Consider the following 21,617-nt stretch of genomic DNA (forward strand, 5'->3'; position numbering starts at 1 on the left):
AGGACTGCCACTCCTAGAAATGGTGGCCATGCAAGCTGGGTATCTTTGAGAGTTGTGGTCCTCACGCATCTGAAAGACATCAAAAGACTAGTCCACAAGATGGATTCATACCTGGATTCTAATAACCAACAACTGTTTCTCGCTCACAGGCTGCCAAATCTGTCTCTGGGTCTTGTCTTTGCCTGTCACTGCCTTGTCCTGCAAAGCTTTGTCTTTCACTCTACACCTCTCAATGTTTGCCATACAAGGTTATGGACGAGGGTCTCATCAGTTCCTGTGGGATGGATCTAATTTCCACTGAGTTTCCAAGCAGAATTCCACTTGTGTTGACTGGCCCAGCCGTATCTGTTGTGGACACAATGGACAGGCAAAGGCGGCTTCGGAAATCCCATAATAGCAAGATGGATTTCGGGACAGTAAAGTTATTCGGAGCAACTGGAAATGTAGTCCTTAGTAGGACAATTTCTGGTTTATATTGCAGTTTCCAAAAACCGCTTCCCCCAAGAATTGGTTTCCTAAAAGAGACATCTTAAAACTTGGCCTGTTTCAGAACCCAAGAAGCATTTGGGCTTCTTGTACTCAAGGGCATTTTTTAAAGTGTTATCTAATTTCTCCTGGACTAATTCTGGTTCATAATTCATGCCAACTATTCTCCATTGATTTGCAGAAATGGTGATGCGAGATGCAATGAAAATTCCCATGATAAAGCCTTACTGTCAGTAGAAAGGACCCTTTTCCCTACATTATTAGAGATATAATCAATACATACTTCCTTTTTTGTACAGAGCTTAATACAGGACGGGGAGAGGCAATCCATAGCTTTTAGGTGTGACTTCAGAGGTGTGTGCTATATAGCAGCCCTTAGAATCTGAACCCTCTAATGAAATACCGAGATTAGGGGTGTCAAATTCAGGGCCTGCGGGCCAGATGTGGCCCACAGGTTGCTTAGATCTGGCCCACGGGGCTACCCTGAACAGTGAAGGACAGTCGTGTGCGGCCCTGCCAAGCTCCATTTTCACTGGCAGAGGGCTGCAGGAGGTTGCTCCAGCCAAAACTGGAACTCGCAAGGGCTGTGCGCAGCCCTCCCAAGCTCTGCTTTTGCTGGCAGAGGGTTGCAGGAGGCCATCCCAGCTGAAAACGGAGCTCTGGAGCCTGTTTTTGCTGGCAGAGCACTCAGGCCACCACAGGGGCCTCCCGACATGAGTGACATCATGCTGGCCATGCCCGCTCTGACCACCCTCTCCCCAGCCCCCCCAGGTCAGATACGAACCTTATGCGGCCCTCAATAAAATGAGTTTGACATCCCTGACCTAGACAATCCTCGACACAGAATAATTCATTTAGCGACCATTCAAAGCTATAATAGCACTGAAAAATATGACTTATGACCAGTCCTTGTTAAGACATCCTCAAAGTCACATGATCAAAATTCAGGCAATCAACATATTTTTACAACAGTTGCAGTATTCCATGGTCATGTGTTTGTCCTTTGCGACCTTCCCAGCTGGCTTTCGATAAGCAAAAAGAAGCCAGATTCACTTAATGAGAGCCAAGATGGTACAGTGGTTAGAGAGTGCAGTACTGCGGGCTACTTCAGCTGACTGCTAGCTGCAGTTGGGCAGTTCAAATCTCACCGGCTCAAGGTTGACTCACCCTTCCATCCTTCCGAGGTGGGTAAAATGAGGACCCAGATTGTTGGGGGCAATAGGCTGACTCTGTGAAACCACTTAGAGAGGGCTGTAAAAGCACTATGAAGCGGTATATAAGTCTACGTGCTATAGTGCTATTGCTAATGTCTTCATAAATTTAACAACTTCAATGACTGACTTAACAACGGTGGCAAAAGAGCTCATAACATTGGGTATGACTTTTTTTAACAACCACCTTGCTTAGCAATGAAAATTCTAGTGCCAATTGCAAGTCAGTTGAGGACTGCCTTAAGGCTAGAAGGTAATATGCAGCAGAATCAGTGCTAAACTCAAAAAAAAAAAAGTGATGCCCGTGCTAGAAACCATGTGGTGCAATCAAGGCTCCAATAGTTTTCTATGAAGAGAACAATAATTCTGATAACAGATTAAAAACACAGCAGATGAACGTTTCCAATTCCAATAGCAGCCCATGATTTATCATATATCCTATTCAGACCCTTTATCTTAGGACACACGTGGAAAACTCACCCGCCTGACATACTAAGAGGAATCAACCACTTCCTTTTTTTGCTGATTTCGAAAACTGCAGCTGCCATAATTATATGCAACGGATAATTTTAGCAACTCATTTTAGTTGGCAGTAATTGTATTTCTAGAAGGCTGCTAGCAGTACCCCTTGAAATCCCCAGATATAAATACGAGACCGTGGAAAGCCACTGTCCATGTGTAATTTTGAATGTGACCCAATTTTTTAAATTATGTGCAGGCCTTTAAAGTAATCGAACCAATTTTATTTGCTTTTACGGGTAGTCCTCGAATTAGAACCATAACCATTGTAAGCCGTGATGGTCATAAAGCGGGTGACTGGACCCAATTTTACAGCGTTTCTTGTGGCAATTGTTAAGCGAATCATTAAGCAAACGCCACAATTAAGTGAATTCACTGTTTGTTGTTACAGGGTGGTTATGCCAGAAACCAGAACTAAACGGCGGTTTCCAGGAAAACTGTTGCGAGTTGCAGTCATGTGAATGTGGAGAGTTGCAACGGGTGGGCTGTTTGTTAAAATGCGGTGATGTGATTGGGGGCTGACATTGGAAGTTTAAAACCAGGTTGTAAAGTAACTTTTGGAAGGTTTATTGTAACTTTGAAAAGCAGTCGGCCATAAGTTAAGGCAGGGGTGTCCAAAGTTGGCAACGTTAAGACTTGTGGACTTCAACTCCCAGAATTCCCCAGCCAGTTCTGCTGGCTGGGGAATTCTGGGAGTTGAAATCCACAAGTCTTAACGTTGCCAACTTTGGACACCCCTGAGTTAAGGACTCCCTGTAACTAGATTTAAATGTAGAATGAAATAAAATTCAGTTTCATCTTGACCTGCTAATTTGGAACTGGGAGGGTCTCCCTGGGAGGAAGGAGAATAAGACGTGTCAAAATGGCAACTGCAAGCTTATAATAATAAGACCCATCCTTTGTGATGTGTATCATAACACACACATCATTGATGAATGCTTCAGTTGTGTGCCATGCTATGATTCTTACAAAACAAGGCATTCTCTGGCTATCGGGAATTTTTAAGAAGAGGTTGAACTGGACCGAACCCCTGAAGGAGCCACCCAATATCATGGAAGAAGCTAAAACCATTATTATTATTATTATTTGGAGCCCCGCTGGTTTTTCTTTTAACTGCTTGACAATGGTGGACAAGTTTTCTCTCCGGCCCCTGCATTCTCTTTTGCTCCTCCTGGAAGGTTAAAAATGGAAACAGTCCTTTTCTTTCTTTAAAGAAGCTGAGGCCCAAATAAGGTGATCCCCGGGTGCTAAAGATGCCAGGACCGACTGGGTTCCAACTTATCTCTTAGAAAGGTTGCCTGTGAAAGGAGAGTGGAGCCACCAGGGACACAATCAGAACTGTAGCTTGACCACAGCGAGAAAGCTCTCCAAGAACTTTATCTTCACTTGCTGAAGTGCCCATTTCTCTCCACGCAGCCTCCAACTGAAGGCTAGCCTTCACCTTCTCTCTTCTACACAAAAGCACCCAAAGCCGCCTTTACTTCAAACTGCAAAGATGGAAGCCATCAAGAAGAAGATGCAGATGCTGAAACTGGACAAGGAGAATGCCATTGACCGAGCAGAACAGGCTGAGGCGGACAAGAAAGCAGCTGAAGACAAGTGCAAGCAGGTGAAGGGTCTGCATGTGATGTGAACGAGGGTTCGTTGTTTGCAGGGGATTTGTGCATGCTTTTTGAGTGTGCTAGGTGTTGCAAGAGTTGAATGTATTGGTTGTGGTACAATTGCTGGAGTAAATACTTGTTCTTCCTTATAGAGCTTTTCCATTTGGGTATGTGTAGTTTAATGCAAAGAAGGAGTCGGGGGTGACGTGATAGCTGTTTTCCAATATCTCAGGGGCTGCCACAATGAAGATGGCGGCGGGGGGGGGGAGTGTCAACCTATTCTCTCAAACACCTCTAAGCAGAACAAGAAGCAATGGTTGGGAATTAATCAAGGAGAGAAGCAACCTAGAACTGAGGAGAAATCTCCTAACAGTGGGAACAATTAATCCGTGGAACAGCTTGCCTCCAGAAGTTGTGAATGCCCCAACACTGGAGCTTTTTAAGAAGAAGTTGGAAAACTATTTGTCTGAAATGGCATAGGGCTTCCTGCTTGAGTAAGAGTTGGACCAGATTAGAAGAACTCCAAGGTTTCTTCCAACTCTGTCACTCTGTTATTTTTCAAAGCAGGGCTTGTTCAGTTGTGTTATTTCCATGACAGAGACCAAATCTGAGGGGACACATTTTTCCCTTTGCAAGTGGGGCTTACTCTCAGGAAAATATTGGGGGTGTGTGTGTGTGTGTGTGTGTGTGTGTGTGTGTGTGCTGTACATTCCCAGGAAGTTTAAGGCAGAGATAAAGTCATCCCTCGTGTTCATCCCTCATTTTCAACACCAGATTCTTCTTGGTAATTAGACAAACACTGTTACCATTTTTCATTTTTAGGTTATAACGTATTTCCTCTAGAACAGGGGATTATTTTGAAACATCCCACTTACTCTAGCTACCCTGCCCTCAATTTTGCTAAACAAACTCTCTGAAAGGACTGAAGGGAAACGGAGCAGCTGTCTCATATTTTCTGTGAGGATGCATGAGGTCATGGCCGATATGATGGAAGGAGGATTAAGAAGTGCTTATTGGTAACTTCTGTAACAAAGGGAGAGCACAGATCGCTTGCAGAGTTTAACATTGACCTTTGGGGCCAGGACTCTGGCATGGCTGGTGGGGGCTGTGTTACTTTCTCTCTACAATGCAACTAAAATGTTGCTAGGATGAAGCTGTTGCTTCCTTTCCAACTCTTGATGCATGTTTCAACTGTTCCAGCTCTCAGCTCTGTGTAGCTACTTGAGCCAAATGAACTGCTATGAATTTACAGAAGTAGACATGGATTCAGACCTGATATATGTTTTCCTATTGAAATGGATAGAGCTGGTCCCAATGGGTTCAGGCCATGCAAACCACTCCTCACAAAATAATTCCTACGAAGGAGCATACAGATACAGGCTCCATCGGATAGGAGTTGAATATCTCCAAGTCCAAGAATGGGCTTAAGATGTTCTTCCATCTCCCGTTTTCTGATTTTTGGCAATGCATAAATTCAATCATTGCACAAACAGATAAATGTCATTTGTTTTATTCTGGCTTGTGGCCATGATTCGTCACTTAGTGTGTGTCGAGGCTTAAGATACAGAAGGATCTTGATGGACTTGAACACTGGGTGCTATCTAACAAAATGAAATTCAATGGTGAAAAAGTAAAGTTCTATATGTAGGCAGGAAAAATGAAATGCACAGGTACAGTATAGGTGATACCTTGCTCAATAGTAGTAACTGTGAGAGGGATCTTGGGGTCCTAGTGGGCAACCATTTAACTATGAGCCAGCAGTGTGCAGCAGCTGCCAAAAAAGCCAACACAATTCTAGGCTGCATGAACAGAGGGATAGAATCAAGATCACATGAAGTGTTAATACCACTTTATAATGCTTTGTTAAGGCCACACTTGGAATACTGCTGGTCGCCACGATGTAAAAAAGATGTGGAGACTCTAGAAAGAGTGCAGAGAAGAGCAACAAAGATGATTAGGGGACTGGAGACTAAAACATATGAAGAACAGTTGTAGGAACTGGGTATGTCTAGTTTAATGAAAAGAAGGACCAGGGGAGACATGATAACAGTGTTCCAATATCTCAGGGGTTGCCACAACGAAGAGGGAGTCAAACTATTCTCCAAAGTACCTGAGGGTAGGACAAGAAGCAATGGGTGGAAACTAATCAGGGAGAGAAGCAACTTAGAATTTAGGAGAAATTTCCTGACATTGAGAACAATTAATCAGTGGAACAGCTTGCCTCCAGAAGTTGTGAATGCCCCAACACTGGAAGTTTTTAAAAAGATGTTGGATAACTATTTGTCTGAAGTGGTACAGAGTTTCCTGCCTAAGCAGTGGGTTGGAGTAGAAGACCTCAAAGGTGCCTTCCAACTCTGTTATTCTATTCTAAAATCTTAGCCATTCTGACTTACTCACAAACCTATGAACTATGGCTTAGAGCAATGTATGAACCTAGCTAATAATGTGCTTCACTGTTTGAGAACTTTTGAAAAAGTGTGATGTATCTTTAGGGTGCCCAGTATCCACTTTGCTTTCTTCTTTATCACTAGAGCAGTCTTGGGAAAAGTAGGGACTGGGCAAATTTCTAGAATGGAAACTGATGAGAGGAAGCTTTTTCACTTTGTTGGAATCTGAAGTCTCCTAAATAAAACTGAGTAAAATATAGAGCATTTAAGTAGGATGGCATCAGCCCCAAACCCGAACTGGTTCAGTGAGGGGTACTTCTTGCATCTAGGGTCAAATTTTCCTAACATATCAGAAGACAGAGGACAAAGCATTCTTTCCCAGCGCTCAGAAGCCAAGGAATAGGCCGACACATTATCACCAGCCAGCCACTAGATAACAGAAATTCTCTTCTGTAGAGGGACAAGCTGACACTCAGAGCATGCTCAACCTGATATAAATAGCTGCTTTCGGGAAGCAATGTGGATTTATATGGGAAAGTGGAAGGAGAGCGAGTGTCATTAAGATAAGAAAGGAGCATATTTTGGCCGCTCATTCTAAAGGAGCGGCTTGGAAAAAAATGACCTTGTAAGTAGCCAAATCAAGTCTCACTTTGAGCTAATGAAGCTGTTGTTTGATTAGTTTAGTTTAGTTGTTTAGTTTATTGCCATTGCACATTGTACAACAAAATTAAATGCCATTTTTATTGTACATTATAACTATAAAAATACAAACACAAAGGCGCATCCTTCACATTCTGTACAATTGAAATTGAAAACCTGATATTGCATTAATATTGCACTATATTGCAGAATCCAATATAATTACTGCCCTGGGATAGAAGCTGTTTTTCAGCCTATTTGTCCTTGTTTTTATTATCCTGTACTGTCTGCCAGAGGGTAAGAGTTCAAAAAAAGGGGGGGTGCCCAGGGTGAGATGGAACTTTAAGAAAGTTTTGAACTTTCTCAAGGCAGCGGGAGCTATAAAGCTCTTCCAAAGAGGGGAGAGGGCAACCAAGGATTCTCTGGGCAATGACGTTGACCCTCTGGAGTGCTGCCCTATCTGCCACTGTGCAATGGGCAAACCATACACAGCAGGGGTGGGTTCCGGCTGCCGCTACTGCCAGTTCACTCAGGGACCCGCCACACACGCGTGCTTCAAGTGCATTCACAGTGCAACAAGAATTGCTCCATGTAGGTACAGATTAAATTCCTTAGAAAGACTACAAGAGATGAGATTCTGAGTGCACAAAGGGGGCAAGCACTAAAATAGCCATTCTGAAACAGATCCCTAAGAAAGTGAGAGAGAGAAGAAAAAACTATTCGCTATTAGCGAAGAAATTATACCAGAAAGGGGTGTGGTTCAGATGGCTGATGCCTGAAGGTATGCTAATTTTCTGGGAGGACACAAGAGTCAGAATTAATACAACCATAGAGGCTCAGGCCTTTATGGAAAAAAATAGAGCCCTCCTAGATAAGCCTGATGATATTACACCAGATACACAAGACACGGGAGGGGCCGGAGCTCTGCTGGCGGGGGGAGAAGGGGCAACATCGAGAAAACTCAGATCACAAAAATGAACAAGAAAATCTGTTTGACGTAAAGTGATTGAAATTATTTGAAGATAAAAGTTTATATGCTGACAAAATATCATCGATTTGTAATAATCTAATGTATTAATAAATGAAATGTATGAGTACAGGGAGAGGGACCACCTCCTGCATATTGCAACTGCCAAAATTTGTAACTTATTCCACTACCCCTTTCCTTGTTTATTTTTTAAAAAAACCAATAAAATTTTGTTAAAAAAAAAAAAAGAATTGCTCCATGCATGCTCAGAAGGCAAAACCAAGATGGCGGCCTCTATGGCGCCATCGAGAGAACCGGTTTGGGGCATGGCAGGCCTGGATCACTGCCAGTTCCAGCGACCCAGGCTGCCAAGTTACTACCGGTTCGGCAAAACCGGTCCGAACTGGTAGGAACCTACCTCTGATACACAGGTGTAATAAATTAAAATACTCTCTATGGTGCAGATTAACTGTGGTAAACCATGAATAAACCATGCTGAAATAGGCTCACCATGGTTTACAGTCCAAAAATAGCTGATTCTATGAAGATCCTGGGGCACAAACAGGTTAGGGGTTAAATGCAATGGGTGAACCTAGTCTCAGCCATACAAATCATTTACAGATAGCATAAATACATGGGATTATGTATACAATATGCTAATCCAAATCAATCTAGCTATGATGTCATTTACTTGGATTTGATTTAGCATATTGCATTTGTATGAATGTGTGTGTCAGCTTTTCAAATATCATGCAGAATTAAATCAGAGTCCAAGGCAGAGCTATCCTTAAAGTTCCAATTTAATAAGACAGACAGGTTGGCACAAACTGTGGAATCCCAAATCTAAAAGCTTCCTGGGATTCCACCCAGTTGAAAGTTCATGATCTTATCCCCACACCCATAAATCCATCACATGGTCCAATCTTATTCAGCCACGCTGGCATTTCCACCCATCTAGTTCCGGTCAGATGCTGAGGTGCGGAGACAAAAGATGACCTTGATTTCTAGAAAGGAATGACAACAACACATTCCACAATTCTACTCCTTACTATTCCCTACTCCCAATTGCCCACTAATGAAACAGCATAGTAAAGAGAGAGAGAGAAATTCTGGCAGACCAAAGATTCTAAAAGGAATATAACTGCAGGCCTGACAGCATGTGTGCAAGTGATAATAATATTAAGCTATTATGTAGTTTGATTTTGTCTTAGTAGAATGTGAATTCATCTGCTGGTTAGCACTGTCTGCAAACCAGGTAATTATGGATTGTTCAACAAACAATAGTGGCTGGGTTCACACACTATACTAACCCTAAACTGAACTACATTACGATGTAGCTTAATGAATGAACCCGACATCAAAATCATCATCTGTAACATTTCCTCAATTGCCAAAGGGAAGCTGATGGCTATTATAGAAACACAGTTTTCATTTTGCCAGCTCTTTCCAGAGGTCTTCTGTTGAAGGGGCTGAGCAAAAGGGGTATCCTGGGGTCGGAATTGCAAAGAAATTTGTCATTTTAGAAGCAATGACAAGCAAAGGTAAGAAGATACCTTGCAGATTGCACCTGAAGCACATCTTTCTCCCATGCAACTGTATATTAATTTTCATGGAGGGGCATAATTTGCCCCATACATACCAGGCTTGCAGTTGAAGAGAAATAACATTCACACATGCAAAAAGATCACTATCAATAAATGAATGTTAATAGACCCCACAGCAAAAACAAAGCATTGAGATTAGTGACATATCCAGAAAAGGAGATGATAGATATAGATACATAGATAGATATAGATAGATGGATGGATGAATGGATGGATGGATGGATGGACAGACGGACGGACAGATAGACAGACATATAGATATGTATTGATGTAGATATATACTATAGATCAGTGGTGGGATTCAACATTTTTAGTACCGGTTCTGTGGGCATGGCTTTGTGGGTGGGGCAGCAAAATCCCCACTCCCTCCCCATCTCAAAATTTCTGAATACCACCTCTGATATAGATATAGATATATAGATGCAGTATATAGATATAATACACTGGGTATGTCTAGTTTAATGAAAAGAAGGACTAGGGGTTGACATACAATACAATACAATACAATACAATACAATACAATACAATAGTAGAGTTGGAAGGGACCTTGGAGGTCTTCTAGTCCAACCCCCTGCCTAGGCAGGAAACCCTATACCGTTTCAGACAAATAGCTATCCAACATCTTCTTAAAGACTTCCAGTGTTGGGGCATTCACAACTTCTGGAGGAAAGCTGTTCCACTGATTAATTGTTCTCACTGTCAGGAAATTTCTCCTCAGTTCTAAGTTGCTTCTCTCCTTGATTAGTTTCCACCCATTGCTTCTTGTTCTACCCTCAGGTGGTTTGGAGAATAGTTTGACTCCCTCTTCTTTGTGGCAACCTCTGAGATATTGGAATAATGCTATCATGTCTCCCCTAGTCCTTCTTTCTCTTAAGCTAAACATACCCAGTTCCTGCAACCGTTCTTCATATGTTTTAGTCTCCAGTCCCCTAATCATCTTTGTTGCTCTTCTCTGCACTCTTTCTAGAGTCTCCAGATCTTTTTTACATCGTGGCGACCAGAACTGAATGCAGTATTCCAAGTGTGGCCTTACCAAGGCATTATAAAGTGGTATTAACACTTCACGTGATCTTGATTCTATCCCTCTGTTGATGCAGCCTAGAACTGTGTTGGCTTTTTTGGCAGCTGCTGCACACTGCTGGCTCATATTTAAATGGTTGTCCACTAGGACTCCAAGATCCCTTGATAGCATTGGAGCATTGATAGCAATGTTCCAATAGATCAGGGGTTGCCACAAAGAAGAGGGAATCAAACTATTCTCCAAGGCACCTGAGGGTAGAACAAGAAGCAATGGGTGGAAACTAATCAAGGAGAGAGAACTAAGAAGAAATTTCCTGGCAGTTAGAACAATTAATCAGTGGAACAGCTTGTCTTGAGAAGTTGTGAATGCTCCAACACTGGAAGTTTTTAAGAAGATGTTGGATAACAATTTGTCTGAAATAGTATAGGGTTTCCTGCCTAGGCAGGGTGTTGGATTAGAAGACCTCCAAGGTCCCTTCCAACTCTGCTATTGTATTGTATTAATCTATCTATCTATCTATCTATCTATCTATCTATCTATCTATCTATCTATCTATCTATCTATCTAATAATAATAATAATAATATATTTATTTCTTAGCCGCACCCTCTCCCGAAGGACTCGGGGCGGCGTACAATGAAACATATGAAATAAATATGTGGACAAAACAAACATATAACAGAGACATATACTGAGACACACACAAGGAGGAGGTCGGCTGATCAATAAAAACAATTAAAATACAGTATTTAAAAACCCCTAGAAATTAAATATAATTAAGATACCCAGTTAAAAACCCGTCAGGAGCGATATGGTTAGATCAAAGTTGAGCCAGGCCAGCTGCTTGGAATAGGTGGGTCTTAAGCTTAATACGAAAGGAGCGGAGGTCAGAGGTATTCCTAATATCCGGAGGGAGGGATCTATCTATCATCTATCTATCTATCTATCTATCTATCTATCTATCTATCTATCTATCTATCTATCATCTATCTATCATCTATCTATCTATCTATCTATCTATCTATCTATCTATCTATCTATCATCTATCTATCTATCTATCTATCTATCTATCTATCTATCTAGGATAGGATAGGATAGGATAGGATAACAGAGTTGGAAGGGACCTTGGAGGTCTTCTAGTCCAACCCCCTGCCTAGGCAGGAAACCCTATACCATCTCAGACAATTGACTATCCAACATCTTCTTAAAGACTTCCAGTGTTGGGGCATTCACAACTTCTGGAGGCAAGCTGTTCCACTGATTAATTGTTCTAACTGTCAAGAAGTTTCTCCTCAGTTCTAAGTTGCTTCTCTCCTTGATTAATTTCCACCCATTGCTTCTTGTTCTGTCCTCAGGTGCCTTGGAAAATAGTTTGACTCCCTCTTCTTTATGGCAAGATGATAGATAGATAGATAGATAGATAGATAGATAGATAGATAGATAGATAGATAGATAGATAGATATAGAAATAGCATCTAAAAGAAGTTAGGCTCCTGATATGAAATCTACAGGAAGTTCAGATGTCTGGGCTTTTAAATCTGACATACCGAAAACAAATCTAAGGAAAATCTTCTTTAAAACAGACACAAAATGATTTGAAAGAGGTGAAGAATTAGTCTTCACTACACACATAAAAGGTATCAGGTAACTACTAAGCTGCTTTTGATAATGCTGTGTTTCTCATCCTTGGCAACTTGAAAATGTGCAGACTTCAACTCCCAGAATTCTCCAGCCAGCATGATGTTAGAAATTTGAGAAAGATTTTCTTAATGGCTAACTTTGATCTCTGGATAGGTGGAGGATGAGCTGATGGCTTTGCAGAAGAAATTGAAAGGAACAGAAGACGAGCTGGATAAGTACTCTGAAGCTCTCAGGGATGCCCAGGAGAAATTGGAGCAAGCTGAAAAGAAAGCTACAGATGTATGTATAGACTCTTCATGGGGATTTCTGGGAAGGAATTTTGGGAAAAAGAGAGTTGGGGGACTCAATGAGGTAAAAGACATGGCTAGGCAACAATGGATAAACTCTGAAGCTTTCAAGAACCTGGACCTTATTGTACCAACACCAGTTTAGTAATAGATGGTAATTATTACTATTCCCATAATGCAAACTGTAAGATATGTGTATAGTGAAGCCAGAACACAGGTAGTCCTTGCTTAACAATGGTAACCTGTCACTAAGTGATATGATTGTAAAGCATGGCATCACATTACTATGCTGCATACCAGCAGCAATTCCGGTTGCCGTTGTTAAACAAATCATAAAGCCCTTTGCTACCTCCCGCTGGCTTCCCCATTGACTTTCCTTGTCAGATGCTGGCAGTGAAAGTTGCAGATGGTAAACACATAGCTGCGGGATATTGTGATGTCATCATTGCGAGCAAGTCACCAAACATCCGACTCATGATCACATGACCGTAGGAATGGTCCCAACTATGAGGATCTGTTGTAAATATCCCACATTCAGTGCCATTGTAACTTTGGTCACAGAATGAGTAATGGTTGAAAGAGTCTATAGGGGTAATTCTCCTAAAACCTGAGGCCTACCTAAGGAAGACATTGTTAAGGCTCCAATAAGGCAAAATTTATAGGAAATTGAACCACAACTGCATCAGCCAGTTGGTACAACATATAAGCGTTAGCTGGAGAAGTATACACATTCCCTCCTTCCAATAAAGGTAAAGATAAAGGTTCCCCTTGCACACATTTGCTAGTCGTTCCTGACACTAGGGGGTGGTGCTCATCTCCGTTTCAAAGCCGAAGAGCCAGCACTGTCCAAAGACGTCTCCGTGGTCATGTGGCCGGCATGACTAAATGCTGAACGCCCACGGAACGCTGTTACCTTCCCACCAAGGGTGGTCCCTATTTTTCTACTGGCATTTTTACATGCTTTTGAACTGCTAGGCTGGCAGAAGCTGGGACAAGTAACGGGAGCTCACTCCATTAGGCGGGACTATGGATTCGAACCGCTGAACTGCCAACCTTTCTGATCGACAAGCTCAGCATCTTAGCCATTGAGCCACCCTTCCTTCCAATAGAAGAGAGTAGGGTTGAGCCGTGGAGTGTTTGGTGCTCTTTGAGCTTGGTTGTTTGCTTGCAGGCATTTCATTACCCATATTCAGTCATATTGATAATGTTGCCTAGTCAAATAATTGAAGCACCTCTAAGCTCAGAGTGCACCAAGACCTCCTAATTCTTCCCGCGCTGATGTGCAAGCACTTCACTTCAAAAGCAACGAAACGAATACATTTGCCCACTATCCTTCTAAGAGCCACGCCCCCAAAAGGCCTTATTGCCCCAATGTATTTCAAAACGCTTATCACCAAATGGTCGCTTCCAACCTTCTTCTTGGGGAGGGGAGGTGTCTCCTTGGTGCTTTCTGAGTTCTGCACTGATGATGTTACCTAGTTTGGTAATGCAAGAAAACAGCTAAGCTCAGAGAGTACGAAGGACACCCACAATTCAACTTTGAGGTACAAATATTCTTTTCTAAGCCGCTTCTTTTTGCAACTCCTTGCAAATGCACTGTTGAAATTTTACAGACTAGGAAGTACTATGTAGCCTTTAGGTAAGAATGTCTAGATTGGGTTCTTGACAGATTTATTTATTTATTTATTTATTCTTCGCATTTCTAGGCCGCCCCCTCTCCCAAAAAAGGACTCGGGGCGGTGTACAGTCCAAACACCAAATAACAAATAATAAATACAAATATAAATATAGATATAAATATACATATGGAGGAGGTTAAAAAATTAAAAGAACTGTACAGAAGAACATAAATATGGTTCTGAAAGCCCTAAAATCAATTAGATTTAAAACCATACCCATTAAAATACCAGTTGAGAGTATATTTCCAGGAGGTAACAGTTGTAACAATTAAAATTATGCCAGGCCAGCTAATCGAAACAGGTGAGATGATCAGAGTAAATAATAAATGGGATGCTTGGAATTGTTAGAGTGGTGTATAGCGGAAGTCAGGGGGGTGGGTTTGATTGGGAGGTGGGGGGAGGGTTAGGGTGGAGGGTGGGGAAATATATATGCATAATAAATTTAGAAGATGGGATTAATGAGATATTGTTACTTTAAGAGAAACCTATTTTATGATTTATATATGTTTATATGACGGGGTTATTGGGCTATTGTTACTCTAAGAGAAACTTATATTATGATTGTTGGGAGGCGAGGGGGCACAATATTTGAATGAGAAATCTATTTTAAGACAGGGGGAGGGGAGGGGGTACAGTATTTGTATGTGATTTACATTATATGGCGGGGGGGGTAAAAAGAGGGAAATTTTGTTTGTATAAAACTTTTTCAATTTTAAAAAAAAAGAAATTTTACAGGGGAAAAAACCTGAAAGTGTGTCCCAGTGGTGAAATTCAATTTTTTTCCCTTTCCGGTTCTGTGGGCGTGGCTTGGTGGGCGTGGTGTGGCTTGGTGGGCGTGGCAGGGGAAGGATACTGCAAAATCTCCATTCCCACCCAACTCTGCGGCCAGCCAGAGGTGGCATTTGCCGGTTCTCCAAACTATTCAAAATGTCCACTGCTGGTTCTTCAGAACCTGTCAGAACCTGCTGGATTTCACCCCTGGTGTGATCTCTTACCATTTGGAGCCGAACGATCAAAACTAATATATGAACTACTATAAAGTTTTAGCATGGAGAGGAAACAAGCTCCAGATTCTCCATTTAAAACCACCCTGGAAATCTCAGCTCTACCCATTTACATAGTGTTGCTGCCTTGACCACTTTGGTCCTTGGCCCCAGAAACCGAAACTATGATTTGTGAGCTTAACTCTTGCTTTAAAGTATTTGTACTTTCCTCCTCAGTCTAAAGGTTCTTGGAACTGCTTCAAGAGTCATAGGAGCCAAATGATCCCTGCCTTTGGCACACGTTGTAAAGAAAGAACCTGGAAAAAAGAGAAGATAGGGAGGGAAGAGGAAGGGGAGGGGGAGATTTTTCCGATAGCGGGAATTTCTATGTAGAAAAAGCCAACCAGTTACAATAATTGGAAAGTAAAAGTTGCTTCCTGCCTTCTCCTAAAACTGACTCAGTCTGAGCTGAAGACTGCCTCTTAATTCCAAGTTTTCCATGAAATATGTACAAGATTTTTTTTGTATCCTGCCTTTATTAATTTCACAAATAACTCAAGATGTCAAACTTATCCAACACACCTTCCTCCTCATATTTTCTGTACAATAACAACCCTGGGAGGTGAGTTGGAGAGAGACAGAGAGGGAGGGGGGGAGAGAGAGAGGCGGGCGGACAGAGGGAGGGAGAGGGAGAAATAAATAAACAAACAAACAAATAAATTGGCCCAAAGTCACCCAGCTGGCTTTTATAGCTAAGGCAGGACTAGAACTACTAGTTTCCTACTTTCTAATCTGGTACCTTAACCACTAGACCAGAGTTCCCCAACCTTTTCAGCTTTGTGGATTTTACAAATAACTCAAGATGTCAAACCTATCCAACACACCTTCCTCCTTATATTTTCTCCACAACAACAACCCCGCGAGGTGAGTTGGGGGGGGGGGGAGAGAGAGAGAGACAGACAGACAGACAGATACACACACATAGAGACAGACACAGAGAGATAGACAGACAGAGGGAAGAAAAGAGAGAAAGAAAGAAAGGAAAGGAAGGAATGAAGAAAGAAAGCTGGCCCAGTCACCCAGCTGGCTTTCATGGCTAAGGCAGGACTAGAACTCACAGCTACATGGTCACCTGCTGCTTGAGCAAAGCGGGGATGCGCGCACATTCACACTCATCTGCCACTTCCGCGGCCTGGTTCTGAAAGGATCACATGCTGGTAGTGGGCTGCAGCCCAGGGGTGGAGACCCCTGCATTAGACCAAAGCAGAGAAATCTGTTTAGCCAGATTGAGTCTGTGGGAGGTGATCTGCTCTTCCATGTTGCCTTTGCTACACAAGGATCCCTGCCTTGGTCTCACCCTCTCACTTTTTCTGCTCACACAGAGCAGGCCAAGTAAGCCCCCTTGAAGGCTCTGTATTTGGGGGGAGAAAAATCCACAATTGCTTTTTTGACCAGGACATACCAAACCAACCTTTATGAATAACCTCAAAGGTGAACGCTCCCTCAGTACAGGAGCACAGAGCCACTAAGTGAGGGACAAAAGGAAGATGCCACTAGAAGAGAACATTTGTTGCTCAGGGTTGAACAGTGGCGTCTTTGGGCTCTCTGGTTATTTGCCTGCAGGTGTTTCTTTACCCAACAAGGTAACCTCATCCATGTAAGGGAGTGTGGAGTTACCTGTTTATATGAAGTAGCTTGCCCTAATATTGGTGAGGGTGTGGCTTGCCACTTGGTAGCTTCTTGATTTAATGTATTATTTTCTGCTTGATGTTTGCTTGGTGTTAATCCCTGCTTATCCGGGTGTTGGCTGCGGAAGAGAATGTATTCCGGTCTTTTGGTTTCCTTAACTTTTGTATTGTTTATTTTGAACAGTGGGGAAATGCCGTTTATGTGATGGTTAATTAATTTGTCTGAATGCTAAACTTCTTGGGTTTTCCTAACATCTGTGGATTTAGCTTGGTCTAGACTAGAGTGCTAAATTTCCCAGTTGAAACTACGGTTGAGTCTCTCCATGTGTTGTGAGATTAAGTAATTTATAGGAAGGTGATCCCAGAGCCAGCTCTACAGCTTCCAATTAGGGCTGTGTTCACATATGCTTAAGCAGTTGACATAAAACTCCTAGTAGGCGTATTGGTGCGCCCACTAAGCTTCCTTTCTTTTGCAATTTAATATGTTATTAACATCTAGACTATTTTGTTGATTTATGCTTCAGTATACTGTGTATTTAAAGGAACCAGTTGAAGCAGGTTATGCTAACACAAGCAAATGGCTGCCTTTCCAGGTGGATTCTGATTTCCACAAACTGGGTTGATCCTCATTTGCTCCCTATGTATCGTTCCCCTGCGTGTTTCTGAGATGGGAGAAATCTTGTTTGGAGTGAGTTCGACCCCCACATACCCCGTGCCCCTGAAAATAAGACCTCCCCAGATGATAAACCCAATCTGGCTTTTGAGCGCTAAAATAAGCCCTCCCCCCAAAATAAACCCTCTCCCAAAATATTGCAACACAGCAGCAGCCATGAGGTGACCACACTGGCTACCTCCTGCACCCAGGGCCAGATTTTCCTATAGGCTAACTAGGCTTCAGCCTAGGGCCTCAAGATCAAGAGGGGTCTTTTATTTTTATTTATTATCCATGCCACATTTTTTATAAAGGTTAGTACCAATTACAACATGTTTCATTTAATATATTGATATATATCACAGTAATGATGTATTTTATTATCTCTCATGTAATTTACAAACTTAAAAATGGGAGGTGAAAGGGCCCCATAAGTGGAATAGCCTAGGGCCGTGATGGCGAATCTATGGCACGAGGAGCCATTTGTCAGGGCCCGCGAGGCACTGCCCTGTCAGCTGGCTGAGTTCACCTTTTTAAAAGCTATTTTTCGCCTTCCCCAGCCTCCAGAGGCTTTGTAGGAGCCTGGGGAGGGCGAAAAGAGCCTCCCCCCCCCCGGAGGCTTCAGGGACCGTCCCTGAAGCCTTTGGAATGCTTAAAACCACCCTCCGAGCAAACCGGAAGTGATTTCCGGGTTGCTCGGAGGGTTGTTTTAAGCGTTCTGATGGCTTCAGGGACCGTCCGAGGCTTCCCTGATGCTTCGGAGCGCTTAAAATGACCCTCCGAGCAACCCGGAAATCACTTCCGGTTTGCTTGGAGGGTGGTTTTAAGTGCTCCAAAGGCTTCAGGGAAGCCTCCGGACAGTCCCTGAAGCCTCCGGAGGGCCTCCGGGGGGTCGGGGGAGGCTCTTTTTGCCCTCCCCAGGCTCCTATAAAGCCCCTGGAGCCTGGGAAGGGCAAAAAAATGTAAAAATGGGGGGTGTCGCGCGTTGTGCGCGCATGCGCACTGGGGGAGTCGCGCGTTGCATTATGGGTGCGGCCCGCCCGCACTTGACCCCCTTGCGCTCCCCCCACTTGTGGCACGCGAGCCAAAAAAGGTTCGCCATCACTGGCCTAGGGCAGGGGTGTCCAAACTTGGGAACTTTAAGACTTGTGGACTTCAACTCCCAGAATTCCCCAGCCAGGCTGGGGAATTCTGGGAGTTGAAGTCCACAAGTCTTAAAGTTCCCAAGTTTGGACACCCCTGCCCTAGGGCCTCTTTTCATCAAAATCCGGCCCTGCCTGCACCTCAAAAAATAATAAGACCTCCCCGAAAATACGGCCAAGCACTTATTTCGGGGGTGAAAAGAAAATAAGCCCCTCTCTTATTTTCAGGGAAACACGGTAGTTCCCTGATCTTAGGTATCCACATCACACATAAGAGAGTTGGAAGAATGTATGAACGCGCCTTTGTTGGTGCAGGAACTCGGTTTTCTTCCGCGATCGGGCCTTGAACGAAGCACCGGCTCGGCTGAGCGCGGGAACTCTCGTTAGACTTGACGGCGCGGAGGCAGACAAAGCGCCGTCCGTCCCCAATCTCTCCTATTCCCCAAATCCCCAGCCGGCACGTTCCAGGTGGGGCAGCCTGAGCCGCCTTTATTGCTGCCACTCAGCAGACGTTGCGGAAACAGGAGCCTCGCCGAAGAGACCAGGGCCCAACAAAGGATGCCAAGAAGCCGCCCCCCCCCCTCCGTTCCCGCCCCTCCAAGCCCCACCTCGCTCTCCCGAAAGGGCTGCCGAGCGGCTCCGTTTGGGCTGGGCCAGCGGTGGCCACGTCACGGCCCCGCCCTCCAGCGGTGCTGACGTCAAAACCCCTCCCCAGCTGCTTTCCTCCCGCCAGCACCGGAGCCGCATCCTTGCCGCCGCTGCCGCCGCCGCCGCCGCTGCCACCGCGGCCCCACGTGTGAGCTCTCGCAGCCCTTCTTTTGGCACCGGATCCGACTCGAGCAGCCCCGCCGCTAGGATGTCAGGCACTACAGGATCGCTGGAGGCGGTGAAGCGCAAGATCCAGGCGCTGCAGCAAGAAGCCGACGAGGCCGAGGACCGCGCCCAAGTCTTGCAACGCCAGCGCGATCAGGAGCGGGAGCTGCGCGATAAAGTGAGCAATCGACGGCGGAGGGAAAAGTGCCGGGGCCCCGCTCTCGCCTCTCCGCTCTGCCTCTCCTCCGCTTCCTCGCCTGCCTTCCTCCTCTCTTCCCACATCCCAGACCGCCGCCTGCTATGCCTTTTGCCCGTATAAGGCAAGGCTGGAGGACGGGCGGACGAGGGTGGAGCCAGCCCTGCTCCCGCTTTGCCTTCCACGTCTGCCAGGGCGGCACCGCCGTCTCTTTCTTCCCCCTTCCTCCCTGCATCGCCGGGTCTGCCCCAGAGCGCTTTGGCCGCGATGCTCTTCCCTAGGCTCCCTCCGGCGTTCGGCGCCTCCGATCTCGGCCGGCGAGGCGGGGCGGCCTCCCTGGCTTTGCTTCTCCGGCTCCCGCTAAAATGAAATCAAGATTTCGTCTGGCCGGGAAGAAAGAAAGAAAAAAAGGAAGCTCTCGGCTTGCAATGAATGGTGCGAGCGCACCCAGATCTGCCCCCCCCCTCCTGTTTGCCTTCCATCGCCATCTCGGATGGGGTGGGGGGGCTTAAGTGGATTTTTTATGGGGGGGGCTCCGAAGACAAGGAATTGGACATCATGCCTGGAGGGGCTCTCCAATGTGGTCTGTGTCCCTTTTCCTCTCTCATCTTCCCTCTTTCCAAACTTGTAGGAAGCTAATGGAAAACAAGCAAAAACCACCAAGCTAAAAAATCTCTATGTGGTTCCCTTTCCGCCCACCTGCCTTTCTTCCTCCTTCACCTTCGTCTGATCCTGGTCTTAAACTTTTCAGTTCCGTAGTGGCTTATGGAGAGGCGGCTCTTCCCAGCCTCTTGCCGGTTCCTTGATCTCCAGTTGGACTTTATTGGGCCAGATCCGATGGACCTTATGTAGACTGAGCTTATACTCCAGGAAGGGGGAAAAAAAGATCTTCCTCTCCTTCTCTGAAACTGCTGTCCTTCTCCTCTTTCAACGTCCATTAATGATCCTTTCTGTGCCTGCAAGGTAGGACTTGGCTTTTAACCCTCTTGAGTGTTGGAGTCTGCCCAGAAGTTGCTCTCAGGAGGCCTTAAGCGGACTAATGTAACAGTGTTGGAAGGGACCTTAGAGGTCATCTAATCCAACCCCCTGCTCACGCAGGAGACCTGAACCGCCGAACGGCCGACCTTTCTGATCGACAAGCTCCGTGTCTTAGCCACTGAGCCACCTAGTCAGACTCTTTCAGAAGTTGAATTTCGAGCAGGGTGGGAGGGGAGGGCTGGCAATTATTATTATTATTTTCCCCCCAAATGGGCTTTTTAAAAATCTCCTTTCCGTGCAGTTCTATGTCGCTTCAGTTCCCTTCGCTGAGGTTCTCAATAGCCTTTTAGTAATGGAGGATTTCTCTCTCTTGTCCAGGCCGAAGCAGAGGTGGCTGCTCTCAATCGCCGGATCCAGCTGGTGGAAGAAGAGTTGGATCGCGCCCAGGAGCGCCTGGGCACAGCTGTGCAAAAACTGGAGGAGGCAGAGAAAGCAGCTGACGAGAGTGAGAGGTATCCAAGGGCGGATCTGGCTGGGGAAGTGCTTAGTCTGATTTTTGGCGGCAGCTCTTCCAGTCAAGAGTGCAGCTAATTCTTTGTCAATCCCAGATTCTAAAAATCTTGGTCCTCATTCTGACTCCTTTAGATTTAGGGGTCTCCAACCTTGGCAACTTTAAGCCTGGCGGACTTCAACTCCTAGAATTCTGGGAGTTGAAGTCCTCCAGGCTTAAAGTTGCCACCCTGCTTTAGATAACCAATTGGGATCAGCCCTGTCTTATTTCGGTAAAGGACCGTGAACTTAACGTTCACATAATCAAAGGAATGTACAGGTAGTCCTCGACTTACAAGAGTTCATTTAGTGACCAAAAGTTACAACGGCACTGAAAAAAGTCGACAGGATCATTTTCCATACTTATTGCTTCTTCCCCACGCTTTCATGATTTACATTTGGATGCTTGACAATGGACTCACATTTATGACTGTTGCAGTGTCCTGGAATCGTGCTATCCCCTTTTTGCGACTATCTGACAAGCAAAATCATTGGGGGAAACCAGATTCACTTAGCAACCATGTTGCTAATTTAAGACCTGCGGCGATTCACCTAACAAATGTGGTGAGAAAAG

The 21,617-nt window shown here is 44.5% G+C and overlaps 1 protein-coding gene across 4 annotated transcripts in view; it reads left to right on the forward strand.

Moving 5' to 3' along the window:
- Positions 1-3,520: 3,520 nt before the first annotated feature.
- The window catches only part of TPM4 (tropomyosin 4), a 32,475-nt gene continuing 14,378 nt past the window's right edge, over positions 3,521-21,617 (forward strand). Inside the window, exons 1-3 of one of the 4 annotated variants that reach the window (XM_081966753.1) lie at positions 3,521-3,825; positions 12,230-12,355; positions 20,873-21,006. In XM_081966753.1, coding sequence (XP_081822879.1) covers positions 3,712-3,825; positions 12,230-12,355; positions 20,873-21,006 — 374 coding nt within the window. In that variant the 5' untranslated portion in view covers positions 3,521-3,711. Of the gene's footprint in view, positions 3,826-12,229; positions 12,356-19,212; positions 19,499-20,872; positions 21,007-21,617 lie in introns of those variants that run through there. The other 3 variants (XM_081966752.1, XM_081966755.1, XM_081966754.1) reach the window with 3 other exon arrangements.

The sequence above is a fragment of the Natrix helvetica genome (genome assembly GCF_964273705.1).
Source record: "Natrix helvetica genome assembly, chromosome: 1".
Taxonomy (NCBI): domain Eukaryota; kingdom Metazoa; phylum Chordata; class Lepidosauria; order Squamata; family Natricidae; genus Natrix; species Natrix helvetica.